Source organism: Schistocerca piceifrons, chromosome 1 (assembly GCF_021461385.2).
Source record: "Schistocerca piceifrons isolate TAMUIC-IGC-003096 chromosome 1, iqSchPice1.1, whole genome shotgun sequence".
NCBI lineage: Eukaryota > Metazoa > Arthropoda > Insecta > Orthoptera > Acrididae > Schistocerca > Schistocerca piceifrons.
In genome coordinates this window covers 1,146,153,110-1,146,167,282 of record NC_060138.1, presented here as the reverse complement: position 1 = coordinate 1,146,167,282, position 14,173 = coordinate 1,146,153,110, and the positions used below count along the sequence as shown (strand labels likewise).

Here is a 14,173-nt window from a genome sequence, read left to right as displayed (position 1 = left end):
TATTTCAGGCGTTTGCAAGCAGCAGACGCAGTTAGTATGTTGAATAATTATCGCACAACCTCGTGGATTGGTTAAACCTCTGTCCAGAATAGTGCATGCGTAGAATCGTAATGGGAATCTCACTGAGAAATTTTTATGGTATGAATGCAAAGGAGATGATAGTATCATTGTCTGCCACCCCCGTTTTCTGTGCTTTTTCTTGCTGTAGTTAAATTGTGTTCTGTTACATTCTCACGTAATTCTTACTTAAATATTTCTAGTCAGGCACCAGTAATGTGTAGTTAGGATGTGCAACCAAATACTTAGATGCAATAAATAATCTACGTGAAAGATAAATTCTGTGGTGTTGATCTTACCCATTTACTCCGATTTCCAATCCTGAATTAATCAAGTTGCTTCATGCACGACATGGAGTGCTATTTATCTGGCTACTTAAAAAAATTATTAAAGTAATTAAACTAATAATTTTCCAGCACAGTTTTTTTCTAAATGGTTAGGAAGGGCCTGGGCTGGTGGTGACCCTGAATTTCTGAAATTTTATCATTATTTTTGTGAGAGAAGAAGCTAGAAATGCGAGATAACGTATATGGATCGATGAGAAACGTCGTAAAGATAGTAATACGTTACAATGCCTTTAAGGCGACAAAGACGCTGTTTAAACACATCACTGAGTTTGAACGAAGTCATGTAATACGAATACTAGAAGCAGGATGTTCCTTCTGCGATTCTGCAGAAAGACTTGGCAAGAATGTAGTCACTGTACATGACTGCTGGCAGCGGCGGTCTTGGGAATGGACGGTCGCAGAAGACCGTGCTCCGGACGGCCATGTGGCAATACCGAGAGGGAATGCTATCTGGACAGCATATGGCACCACAGCAGCACAACGAACTGTTACAAATAGGTTACTTCAATGACAGCTACGGGCCAGACGCTCTGTGCATTCCACTTATCCCAAACCAAGGCCATTTGCAGCTTCATTGGTGTCAAGCGAGAACTTGAGAGAAGGCAGAGTGGAGGTCTGTTACGTTTCCTAATGAAAGCTGGTCCTGCCTCGGTGCCAGCGATGGCCGTGCTTTAGTTAGGAGGAGTCCAGTTGAGGGCCCACTACCAACCTGTCTGCATGCTAGAAATAGCGGACTCATACCGGAGATAGGACCTGGGGTACGATTTCGTATGAGAGCAGGAGCGCTCTTGTAATCCTATACACCCTGACTCCAAATCTGTACGTCAGTCTGGTGATACGGCCTGTTGCGCTGCCATCTCGTACATGAACAGTATTCAAATCAAATGGCTACAATCACTATGAGACTTAATATCTGAGGTCATCAGTCCCATAGACTTAGAACTACTTAAACCTAAGTAACCTAAGGACATCACACACATCAATGCCCGAGGCAGGATTCGAACTTGCGACCGTAGCAGCAGCGCGGTTCCGGACTGAAGCGCCTAGAGCCGCTCGGCCACATCGGCCTGCATGAACAGTATTCCGTGCGGTATTTTCCAACAGTATAACGCTAGCCCACATACCGCTTTTGTAACCTAATAAGCTCTACAAAATGCCGATGTGTTGTCTTGGCCTGCACGATCGCCAGCTCTGTCTCCAATCGCGCACATACTGGACACCATCGGATGACAACTCTAGCATCATCCACAAATAGCATTAACTGTCTCTCTATTGACAGACTAACTGTAACAGGCAAGCAACGCCATCCCACAAACTAATATCCGGCATCAGTACAACACAATGCATGCGAGTCTGCATGCTTGCATTCACTATTCTGGCGGTTTCACTTGTTATTAAGGTAATTACCTTTAAATGGATATCCTAGCTGCATACAGGTGTTGATATAAGTCAACGGCGACAGTTGAAAATGTGTGGCATGACCGGGACTCGAAACCGGGATCTCCTGCTTACATGTCAGACGCTTTGTCCTTCTGAGCCATCGAGGACACAGAGGACAGAGCGACTGCAGGGACTTAATCTAGCACGCCTCCCGTGAGACCCACATTCCCAACTTATTGTCCGCACTATATTCATAGCGCCCCTGCCCATTATACTCATTACTCGCTGCTTGTTGCCGATTCCCGTAAGAGTTCGGGCACTGTTTGTGCATCCGCACAGAAGAAGATGGTCAAATGGCCGGCGACTCTTGTATATATATGAGGATGGTATCTGTTCTTTCGGACATGTCTGAAAGAGCAGATACCACCTTCATATATACACTCCTGGAAATTGAAATAAGAACACCGTGAATTCATTGTCCCAGGAAGGGGAAACTTTATTGACACATTCCTGGGGTCAGATACATCACATGATCACACTGACAGAACCACAGGCACATAGACACAGGCAACAGAGCATGCACAATGTCGGCACTAGTACAGTGTATATCCACCTTTCGCAGCAATGCAGGCTGCTATTCTCCCATGGAGACGATCGTAGAGATGCTGGATGTAGTTCTGTGGAACGGCTTGCCATGCCATTTCCACCTGGCGCCTCAGTTGGACCAGCGTTCGTGCTGGACGTGCAGACCGCGTGAGACGACGCTTCATCCAGTCCCAAACATGCTCAATGGGGGACAGATCCGGAGATGTTGCTGGCCAGGGTAGTTGACTTACACCTTCTAGAGCACGTTGGGTGGCACGGGATACACGCGGACGTGCATTGTCCTGTTGGAACAGCAAGTTCCCTTGCCGGTCTAGGAATGGTAGAACGATGGGTTCGATGACGGTTTGGATGTACCGTGCACTATTCAGTGTCCCCTCGACGATCACCAGTGGTGTACGGCCAGTGTAGGAGATCGCTCCCCACACCATGATGCCGGGTGTTGGCCCTGTGTGCCTCGGTCGTATGCAGTCCTGATTGTGGCGCTCACCGGCACGGCGCCAAACACGCATACGACCATCATTGGCACCAAGGCAGAAGCGACTCTCATCGCTGAAGACGACACGTCTCCATTCGTCCCTCCATTCACGCCTGTCGCGACACCACTGGAGGCGGGCTGCACGATGTTGGGGCGTGAGCGGAAGACGGCCTAACGGTGTGCGGGACCGTAGCCCAGCTTCATGGAGACGGTTGCGAATGGTCCTCGCCGATACCCCAGGAGCAACAGTGTCCCTAATTTGCTGGGAAGTGGCGGTGCGGTCCCCTACGGCACTGCGTAGGATCCTACAGTCTTGGCGTGCATCCGTGCGCCGCTGCGGTCCGGTCCCAGGTCGACGGGCACGTGCACCTTCCGCCGACCACTGGCGACAACATCGATGTACTGTGGAGACCTCACGCCCCACGTGTTGAGCAATTCGACGGTACGTCCACCCGGCCTCCCGCATGCCCACTATACGCCCTCGCTCAAATTCCGTCAACTGCACATACGTTTCACGTCCACGCTGTCGCGGCATGCTACCAGTGTTAAAGACTGCGATGGAGCTCCGTATGCCACGGCAAACTGACTGACACTGACGGCGGCGGTGCACAAATGCTGCGCAGCTAGCGCCATTCGACGGCGAACACCGCGGTTCCTGGTGTGTCCGCTGTGCCGTGCGTGTGATCATTGCTTGTACAGCCCTCTCGCAGGTCCGGAGCAAGTATGGTGGGTCTGACACACCGGTGTCAATGTGTTCTTTTTTCCATTTCCGGGAGTGTATATATATATTATTAATGTACCAGAACTTCACATACGCAATGCCTTATCTCGTGCTTACTTTAACCTATGATCTTGCAATGTTTATCACTTAAATAAGTTATCTAGAGCAATGTATTCCAGAAATTTCATTATTCTACATTAATTATTTTTTGATGTTTTTTCCGTCAGTGTTGTCCACGGAATGTGCGCTCTCGGAAATTCAACAGTTATTCTCTCTGTGGTGGAAAACGCCTCTCTTGTACTGTCTGTTACTGGACTTTGTTGGACGTCTCCGTAAAGCTCTCGCCCTTATGAAACTATTACGAGACAAGACGCCGGCTCTTCGCTGGCTCTTCTCTGTTCGTTCTACGTTATATAAGCAGTGTTCAAATGAAAATACACGAAAAGTCGTAACGACAAAATCGATTGAACTTTGCATGTGCCGCTTTGGGATATCGAAATGAAACTGACAGGCAACAGAAGCACCCATCGTGACCTCTCCCTAAAAAACTCAACGCTATGCCCTCAGCAGGCAAGGTAACGCTCGACGTCCCAGGTCCGATACTCATCGAATTCCTCGAGCACGGAATAACCATTAACAGTGACGTGAGCTGTGAGACATGTGGTGTGTCACTTGGACTAGAATAAACAGAAAAAAGCTTTCCCTTGGGGGTAGCGACCAGCATAATTTTGAAAATTAAGCAAGCAGTGTGACGGCTACTATACGTACTGTGCAAGTAGTTGCTCTGTGCGACTCTAGTTACTATTTGCTGCGCCGGCCGTTGCGGCCGAGCGATTCTAGGCGTTTCAGTACGGAACCGCGCGACTGCTCCGGTCGCAGGTTCAAATCCTGCCTCGGGCATGGATGTGTTTGATGTCCTTAGGTTAGTTAGGTTTAAGTAGTTCTAAGTTCTAGGGGACTGATGACCTTACAGCGGCCGGCCTTGGGATGGTGCGTGGAGTAGAGTCCAGTCTGAGATTTGGGAAAGAGAAATGTAAAAACCATTCTTGTGGCTTACCTATGTTCAGTTTTTGTGAATTTTCGAACTGTTGTTGTAATTACTAGCTAGAAGAAAAAGCAGACATAAAGAGTAAATCGCTGTAGTTAATCTAGAAAATATATTCAGAATCAGTTCAAACTGTAAAGTATGTTTCGTGATCATTATTTTGATTAACGTTTGAAGCTTAGATGTTCAGAGTTTTGTCTTTTGCATAAATGAAAAGAACCGATATGAACAGAGTGTAGATATACGAACCTGCAAACTCTACGTGGTCAATCTTTTGTTAATTGAACTTTCGATGAAAAGAAAGTAATATACACCTTACTTGACTAACTCTAGTCTCGTGTCCCCAGTCAGCATCAGAAAACTGTTATGACACTGAAATAGGCTCCACATAGGATGAATGAACGAATATACGCTGACGAGTGTACAGATTTTCGACAGTTTAAAGCAAGAAAGATTTTGCCTACAGATTTTTTAATTGAGTTCATTGAAAAAGAATCTGATAAAAGTTGATAACAGTAATAGAAAGAACTTACACCATTTTTATCGTAAGAAATGCAAAGACTAATATAGACAACTTTCGGAGGTTCCTTCTCTTCTGCAATAATCTGAAAAGGATGAGGTTAAACTCAAGTGCAAAGCTTAAAGTCAGTCACTGATTCATCAGTGCTCTTCCCACATTAATTTCCCCACTTGGTCTAGCTATTTCAAGCACAACATATTAAGAGCAAAAGACAATTAAGACATTATGCATTTTTTCGCGCGATTTTGTGGACCGGTCGAGTTTTGATGGGTGTCTGAGTGTTCGTCAAACAAGGAACGTAAGCATGCAGCCGTATGAACTCGACCGTTGGCATCGTGGAAAACGGGTGGTCACTGCGAATGTTCACGATAACATGACTGAGCAGACGCAAGTCGTGGTACAGAAAACATCCCCAAAACATCACAGAACTCTCTGCAACCTGAAATACAACAATCCATATTACACGTATCATTAGTCCATCGGTGCACTCGACGCCTTGGATCAATTGAGAAGAAGCAAAACCGCAGTTAGTTGTACCACAAGCTGGCTGCTGTCCGCTGTGAATCACGGCCTTCTGCGGGGTATCCGACCCCAAAAGTCTACTGTACGCAGTACACATGCCATTATTCCCTCGGAACTCTGGTTACGATGGACCATCACCCACCGAAGGTAGAAATGTCTGCCTTGTTTGAAACCGATACTCATGTATGCATATAGCTGGGGAAATTCAGCTGCTAAATAGTCGTTGGAATTCAAGGTGAAAACCTTCAGCTGTCCTTCAGTTTGCACAGTGATCCTAGTCTCGTCAATAGACCATTTTATAGCTTGGCCTACTGGAGAAATGCAAAACGTTAGAGACTGTGCGATCTGACAAGGTAGTGAAACGTTATAACCGTCATACTTACGGGCAGAAATGGCAGGAATGTTATACCAAGATGTAAACGATTACAAGTTGCCGTTGCAGGCCAACCATAGTCAGCAAAATTGTCACCAATATAGTAAATGTACTAATCTGACCAAACTGTTTGCTAATAAATATATAATGACTGAACTACATTCAGTTGAACTGAGTGATTAGTAAAATATTGTTATTTTAAATAGCACAACCAAAGGAGGGGGGCGGCGTTCTGGAACTATTTCTTTAAAGTGAAATTTTAATGCTGCACTGTCGACATAGGACAATGTAAAGAAACAGAAAAATTAGTAGAGAAAGCGATTACAAGCAAGAATTGAAGGGGAAGGGGGGAGGGGGTGGGGGGAGAAAAGAAAGAAAACGGACAAAAGCAAACAAGGGACATTAAAAGTAAAGTATTAGCTTATATATTAATTAAGTAGATAACTGTACTTATATTACTAGCACAATCACCTGCGAAGGGGGGAGGGGATGAAGAAGGCAAATTTGGGAGGTGTGGGGGGGGGGGACAAACCATAAACAAAATTATTGACTGAGCCACTGTAGCCACAGGATAAATCAGAGCACGAACACAAAGTAAAAAGGTGGGGGTGGGGGAGGAGGAAGGAAGGACGGAAGTCAGCCGTGGGAGAAGGTGGCAATATCAAGTAGGAAGAAGCGTGGAATGACAAGAAAAAAATATGCTAACAAAACACATGAAGACATTCCATAGCGTACATAAGAATTTTAAAGGTTACATGAAAATAATTTTTGTGCTTAACAACTTTTTATTCGTAATAAACAAAGTTAGGAAAAAGCTTCACTCTGCAAGTATCTCCTCATTTAAGGAGAACATGTAGTATAACATTAACATATGTTTTTGAGTTTATTTACACGGAAGTTAGCTGGATTATATTTACCTGCTTAGTTAATGCGTAAGCTTATACTTGACAATTAGCGTCCCTTGTCACCCCCCCTTGCCGGTTTTCGTTTCCTTCTCCTCCCCTCCCTCCTCCCCACTCCCTCTTCTCCTCAATTCTTGTACCCACTTTTCCCATAACCTTTTCTTTTTCTTTACATTTGCCTTTGTCTATAGTAGAGGATTAAAATTTCACTTTAAAGAAATGGTTCTACCTCCTCTCCCCAACTTCTTTGGTTATGCTGATTAAAACTAGAATATTTTACTAAGCACTCAGTTCAACTAAATAACATTTTGTATCTGTTTATGTTGTACTTAATATTACGATCTATTTCACAGATGTATGCTGTTTACTATCAACCAAAGATTGTGTTGTACCTCTCTGTTTGTTAGGCTAAAGCTTCACTTGTTAGCATATGATCTAGTGTTTTTATCTCTAACATGGCATTATCTTTGCCTGTTCTCCACGTACTACTTGACATATTTTCGACTGTTTATCAGTACCAGCCAAAGCTGTAAATTTCACTTTTTTTATTTACTTGATGATGAGCTACTGACCGGGACCCATTTGCAAATCATCCAGATAATCAAAATTCTATTTCAAAAAATGCGAGAAACATGTCAAAAATACATACGCTTTATGAAGTTCAAATGAACAGTTACAGTGCATACACCTGGCCGCAAACTACATCTACATCTGCTTGGATACTCAGCAAATCACATTTAAGTACCTGGCACAGGGTTCATCGAACCACCTTCACAATTCTCTATTATTCCAATCTCGTATAGCGCGCGGAAAGAATGAACACTTATATCTTTCCGTACGAGCACTGATTTCACTTATTTTATCGTCGTGATCGTTCCTCGCCATGTAGGTCGGTGTCAACAAAATATTTTCACATTCACAGGAGAAAGTTGGTGTTTGGAATTTCGTGAGAAGATTCCGTCGTAACGAAAAACGCCTTTCTTTTAATGATGTCCAGGCCAAATCCTGTATCGTTTCTGTGACACTCTCCCCAATATTTCGCGATAATACAAAACATGCTGCCTTTCTTTGAACTTTTTCGATGTACACTGTCAGTCCTATCTGGTAAGGATCCCACACCGCGCAGCAGTGTTCTAAAAGAGGACGGACAAGCGTAGTGTAGGCAGTCTCTTCAGTAGGTCTGTTACATTTTCTAAGTGTCCTGCCAATGAAACGCAGTCTTTGGTTAGCCTTCCCCACAACGTTTTCTGTTTGTTCCTTCCAATTGAAGTTGTTCGTAAGTGTAATAACTAGGTGTTTAGATGAATTTACGGCTTTTAGATTAGACTGATTTATCGTGTAATCGAAGTTTAACGAGTTCCTTTTAGCACTCGTGTGGGTGACCTCACACGTTTCGTTATTTAGGGTCAACTGCCAATTTTGGCATCACTCAGATATCGTTTTTAAATCGTTTTGCAATTTGTTTTGCTCTTCTGTTGACTTTATTAGTAAATAAACGACATCGTCATCCGCAAATAACCGAAGACGGCTGCTCAGATTGTTTCCCAAATCGTTTATATACACAAGGAACAGCAAAGGGCCTATAACACTACCTTGGGGAACGCCAGAAATCACTTTTGTTTTACTCGATGACTTTCCGTCAGTTACTACGAACTGTGACCTCTCTGACAGGAAATCACAAATCCGGTCACATAACTGAGACGATATTCCATAAACACGCGATTTCACTGCGAGTCGCTTGTGTGGTAGCGTGTCAAAAGCCTTCCGGAAATCCAGAAATACGGAATCGATCTGAAACCCCTCTAGTCATCAAGTAAATAAAAAAAGTGAAATTTACAACTTTGGATGGTTTTCCGTTGTACTGATTAAGACAAGTTGCTGACGTGCAATTATCCCAGCATGCTGCAAGTTCGTTCATCTGTTTAGTTTGTTACTGACTTTCGACGTGAATCAGCCTTTTGGTAACAACTGCTCTGTACAGTTATTTTTTGTTGTTGACAATTTTACTGATTATGGCAGGTCTGTAACAGCAACTTGTAAGCGTTTACATCATGGTATAACATTGATGCCATTTATGCCTTATGTGCGATATTTATAACATTACATAAACTTGTCAAACTGTACAATTTCTTACGTTTTGCATTTCCTCGTTTATGATAAACTTGAAAATGGTCTGTTATCGATACCAGTAGTACAGCGCAAAATGAAACACAGCTGAAGGTTTCCAACAGGAATTCCAACGAAACCGATACTCATCGACAAGGTGTGACAGTCGAGGTTGCATCCGGAGAGGATACTTTTAAGACCAGTTCTCTTACACACTGTTACATGGCTACGAATGTTACACTATTTCTTGCATACACGATGGACAGTTCGCGCTGATACAACAACAAGTATAGGCAAATTCATTTACGGTGTGCTTGTGGGCCCATCAAACGCGATATCTCCGTTTTGGCATTCTGTCATTTCTTCATGATGACCAGGATTATTGCGCTGGTTCCATACATCCAACTGGCACAAACGCTATTTGATCAAAAGTATCCGCACACCTGTTAGTGTACTTTAGTATGGAAAGTGCCCATCCTATGCCTTTACGATGGCTTGAACTCTGCTGGGAACACTTTCAGCGAGGTGTGTGAATGTCTGCGGAGGAAAGGCGAAACCAGAAAAGATAGTGATGTTCAACACTATGGTCTGGAGCGAAGTCTGCCTTCTATCTCATGGCAAAGGTGTTCCATCGGGTTCAGGCAGGAACTGGGCTGGGAAATCCATTTTAGGAATGTTCTTGTGTACACAGCATTGCCTCACAGATGCTGAATTGTTCCTCTGTTGTTTGGTTGTTTGTAGAACGCAGTGTTGTAAGACGTGCTCACATCCTTCGGCATTTAGTGTTTTCTTAAGCGCAATAAAGGTACCACACTGTAACAACGAAAAAGAACCCAACTCTGTAGCACCACATACCGAGCGAGGTGGCGCAGTGGTTAGCACGCTGGACGACGGTTCAAACCCGCGTCCGACCATTCTGACATAGGTTTTCTGTGATCTCCCTAAATCGCTTTAGGCAAATGCCGGGATGGTTCCTTTGGAAGGGCACGGCCGACTTCCTTTCCCCTCCTTCGCTAATCCGATGGGACCGATGTCTTCGCTGTTTGGTCCTCACCCCCAACCAGTCAACCTGTAACACCACAGCTCTTATGCTGTATGGCTTCATTTTGCTTTATTTAATGTTACATTGTTGATCGCCTGTGAATGTGTTCAAATCGATAGCATAAAATTGTGTATTCTTTTTTTTGTCAAACCTTTGATGTCGTGATTTGATTCTATGCAAAGTAGTGTATCTGCAATTTGTATTCTTTGTCCCATTTGGAGGGAACAGAATTTATTGAATGTAATTGTAATTTTGTGTGAATAATTTTTTGTAGAAGTGTCAGTATGTGAAAATGTTCTGTTTTATTTAATGTATTTGTTTGCTGTTATGTAAATTGCTGATCCTCACTTAGGGTTCTTAGTTAGTTTGTATGTAAATGGTGTAGTGGCTCCCCTCTGGAACGGAAATGCGTAGCACGCGCAAATTGTGGTTGGCATAGGTGGAAAAGGTGGAACTGATAGTCAGTCGGAGACGAGCCACCAGTCGGAAAGGAGCTACCAGTCTGTGCACTGTCAATGTAAAGGTGCATATCATGCTGATTCAGAGAGAGGCTTTTACTGCTTCTTTCCAATGCCTCGGATGGGTGGATAAATAGCTGGATCTATTCTGGAATTTGTATGAATCATCGCCATGAAGATACGATAAAGTCCGGCAATTCTACCTGTAATTCCACCTACCAACATGCAGTTGCCACCACATTGCGCAATCACTGTAACGTAATACTATATTGATGTACAGTGAAGGATCAGCCTAATGGATGTGTTAGTGTGCTGAAATATAAGGTAATTCATATCGGAATTTATTTACCTACCTTGATTTTACTCCTCATCATAACACCTCTCAGGGTCCTCTCCGTTTGAAGTAAAGTGATTACCGAGTGTCCTTATTGAAAGTACGTTGAAGCCTAGAGCTTTGTTAAATAATGCCTCTTGAACTTATTAGTAAGATAGTTAAAGCTAATGTGGTAACAGAGTGAGTTAAAGCAAATGTTATTTGTCCAATAATAATTTTCCTATTGAAACTGTTATTTAAAGTGCTGTTACCAACTTCAAACTTTAGGCTGAGTCTTATAAAGTAAATGATCACGTTGTTGTCTGTAGTAAATTCTAAAAAGGAGAGTCAGTTCCTTGCAATTTTGTCAACATTGTGTTTCGTTGTAGTAAAAGTGAGAAAGCTGCAGTTGTGAAACGTTACATTCTCATGTATGCCAAGTGTTTGTCTCTCTTGTGTGCATATTAACAGTATAAAGACCACTCAGTTTGTGTAAACCCTGAAAGTGATAGTGTTTTTCTGTACCTGTTATAATTTTGAAAATAGTTCCTGCTGCTCTAACTGTTAGCTTCAATCTTAAAACATATGTGTGTTAGAGTTCATTGCACTCGCGTGTTGCTAAGTCTAGGTTGTGTCTGTTGTGTTGTCCATTATAGTTACTTATACCTACTTTCATAAACGAGAATGTTAATCTTTCTCTTGCCTAATTAGGCTGGCGACCGTTTCCCTTATTCTATAAACAGTATAGCTAGGCAAAATTTTGTTTGTCACTATTCCACTATTAACGTAATTCTGACTTTCATTTCCGATAAGCCACTTCCATTAGGAACAATACGGTCAACTTAACAAAATTCCTCTCAGAGGGTAACACTGCTCTGTTGCTTTGTGCCATAGTTACTTTTACAAAATTGTTTTATGTTACATCCTGCTTCTGGCCTTGAGGTTATGGTACAGTAGTTAGCAGACGGGGAGTGTTATAAACCAACCAACACTATGTCCTTCAAACTGACTGTTGGCGCTACATACTACGGCAGGTAACGTTCTCCATGCATTCGCCAAACTCCAAATCTTCCATCGGATGGCCACAGGGTGCAGCGTGATTTATCACTCTTAATCACGCGTTTCCAGTCATCAACTGTGCAGTGCCACCGCTCTTCACCTTTAGCGTCGCTAAGCATCGACTCCTAGACTACTGTACCCTATACTTTTTAACTCCCTACTCACAGTCACTGTGTTACTGGACTGCTGGTAGCACTTTGGAGCTCACGAATGGTCCCTTCCACTGATTTCAAGGAATTTTTTGTTTTTACAGTCACCCTGCGCCAATACTCGACGGTCTCTGTCCGACAGTTCATGAATTCTGCCTGGTCTTGGTTCAGCTGTGGATGTTGCTTCGCGTGTCCACTTAACAGCCATATTACCAACAGCTGACTCGGGCATCCTTAGAAGGGATGGAATGTCCTTGATCGATTCGTTACTCTGGTGACATGCAATGACTAGTACACGTTCGAAGCCACTGAACTCTCCGGACTGTTTCTCTACTGACAACACAAAATTCCCCGCATCCTTCTAAATTTGCGGGTCCGCCTCTGGTGACATCTATTACTGAATTCCGTATTTTATAGGGGTGTCCGGATACTTTTAGTCAGATAGTGTACATGCTACACCACTCTCACGACTTTATCAGCGGGGGAGGGTCGCATAAGTGCCTCGTACCAGTTTCACATTATGTACAGCCCACCAAAGTGGACAATGTGTCCTTTTATGGGGTGACTAGTGCTTTGGTTTTCCGATGAGCTACATTCCCAAATTAATAATGTAAAGATTCCTTTGTACAGGTTGGTACTCCTGGAAAAAAATAATGTGGCCTTCTTTGCTCACCTATTCCAGAGGTACCTCATCATTTCGCTCTTTATCAGCAGATTCCTGCTAGCAGAAATTACACTTTCGCGTGCTGCTGCGGCCACGCTGTCAGGATGAGGTAGTGGCGGTACGTCACCTTGCGCAGCGTGCACCTGCAGGCGTCCGGCTCTCCCTGCAGGGCGCAGCAGGAGGCGGGCTTCATCTGCAGCAGCGCCGTCGACAGGTTGAGGTGGTCGCGGCCGAAGCTGCGCCACTCCCAGTCGGTGAACACCAGCGTCCAGCGCTCCGCCTTCCGCACCAGGCCGCCGGCAGCCGCCTGCGTACACGTACACCTGGCAATCCTCACAAACTCACCGAAATACAAATCTGCTGGTCAAAGGCACTAGACCAGTTTTCTAAATATCGTGTAGTACACTACTGGCCATTAAAATTGCTACGCCACGAAGACGACGTGTTACATACGCGAAATTTAACCGACAGGAAGAAGATGCTGTGATATGCAAATGATTAGCTTTTCAGAGCATTCACACAAGGATAGCGCCGGTGGCGACACCTACAACGTGCTGACATGAGGAAAGTTTCCAACCGATTTATCATACACAAACAGCAGTTGACCGGCGTTGCCTGGTGTAGCGTTGTTGTGATGCTTCGTGTAAGGAGGAGAAATGCGTACCATCACGTTTCCGACTTTGATAAAGGTCGAATTGTAGCCTATCGCGATTGTGGTTTATCGTATCGCGACATTGTTGCTCGTGTTGGTCGAGATCCAATGATTGTTAGCAGAATATGGATTCGGAGGGTTCAGGAGGGTAATACGAAAGGCCGTGCTGGATCCCAACGGCCTCGTATCACTAGCAGTCGAGATGACAGGCATCTTATCCGCATGGCTGTAAGGGATCGTGCAGCCACGTCTCTATCACTGAGTCAACAGATGGGGACGTTTGCAAGACAACAACCATCTGCACGAACAGTTCGACGACGTTTGCACCAGCGTGGACTATCAGCTCGGAGACCATGGCTGAGGTTACCCTTGACGCTGCATCACAGAAAGGAGCGCCTGCGATGGTGTACTCAACGATGAACCTGGGAGCACGAATGGCAAAACGTTATTTTTTCGGATGAATCCAGGTTCTGTCATGATGGTCGCATCTATGTTTGGCGACACGCGGGAAACGCACATTCGAAGCGTGTATTCGTCATAGCCATACTGGCGTATCACCCGGCGTGATGGTATGGGGTGCCATTGGTTACACGTCTCGGTCACTTTTTGTTCGCATTGACGGCACTTTGAACAGTGGACGTTAGATTTCAGATGTGTTACGACCCGTGGCTCTACCCTTCATTCGATCCCTGCGAAACCCTACATTTCGGCAGGATAATGCATGATTGCATGTTGCAGGTCCTGTACGAGCCTTTCTGGATACAGAAAATGTTCGACTGCTG

At 44.3% G+C, this 14,173-nt stretch overlaps 1 protein-coding gene across 1 annotated transcript in view; it reads right to left on the bottom strand.

Annotated features, from left to right (window-relative positions):
* LOC124801370 (ionotropic receptor 25a) overlaps positions 1 to 14,173 on the bottom strand; it is a 236,301-nt gene that overhangs the window by 110,027 nt on the left and 112,101 nt on the right. Inside the window, exon 6 of the mRNA XM_047263067.1 lies at positions 12,867 to 13,046. Coding sequence (XP_047119023.1) covers positions 12,867 to 13,046 — 180 coding nt within the window. The remainder of the gene's footprint in view (positions 1 to 12,866; positions 13,047 to 14,173) is intronic.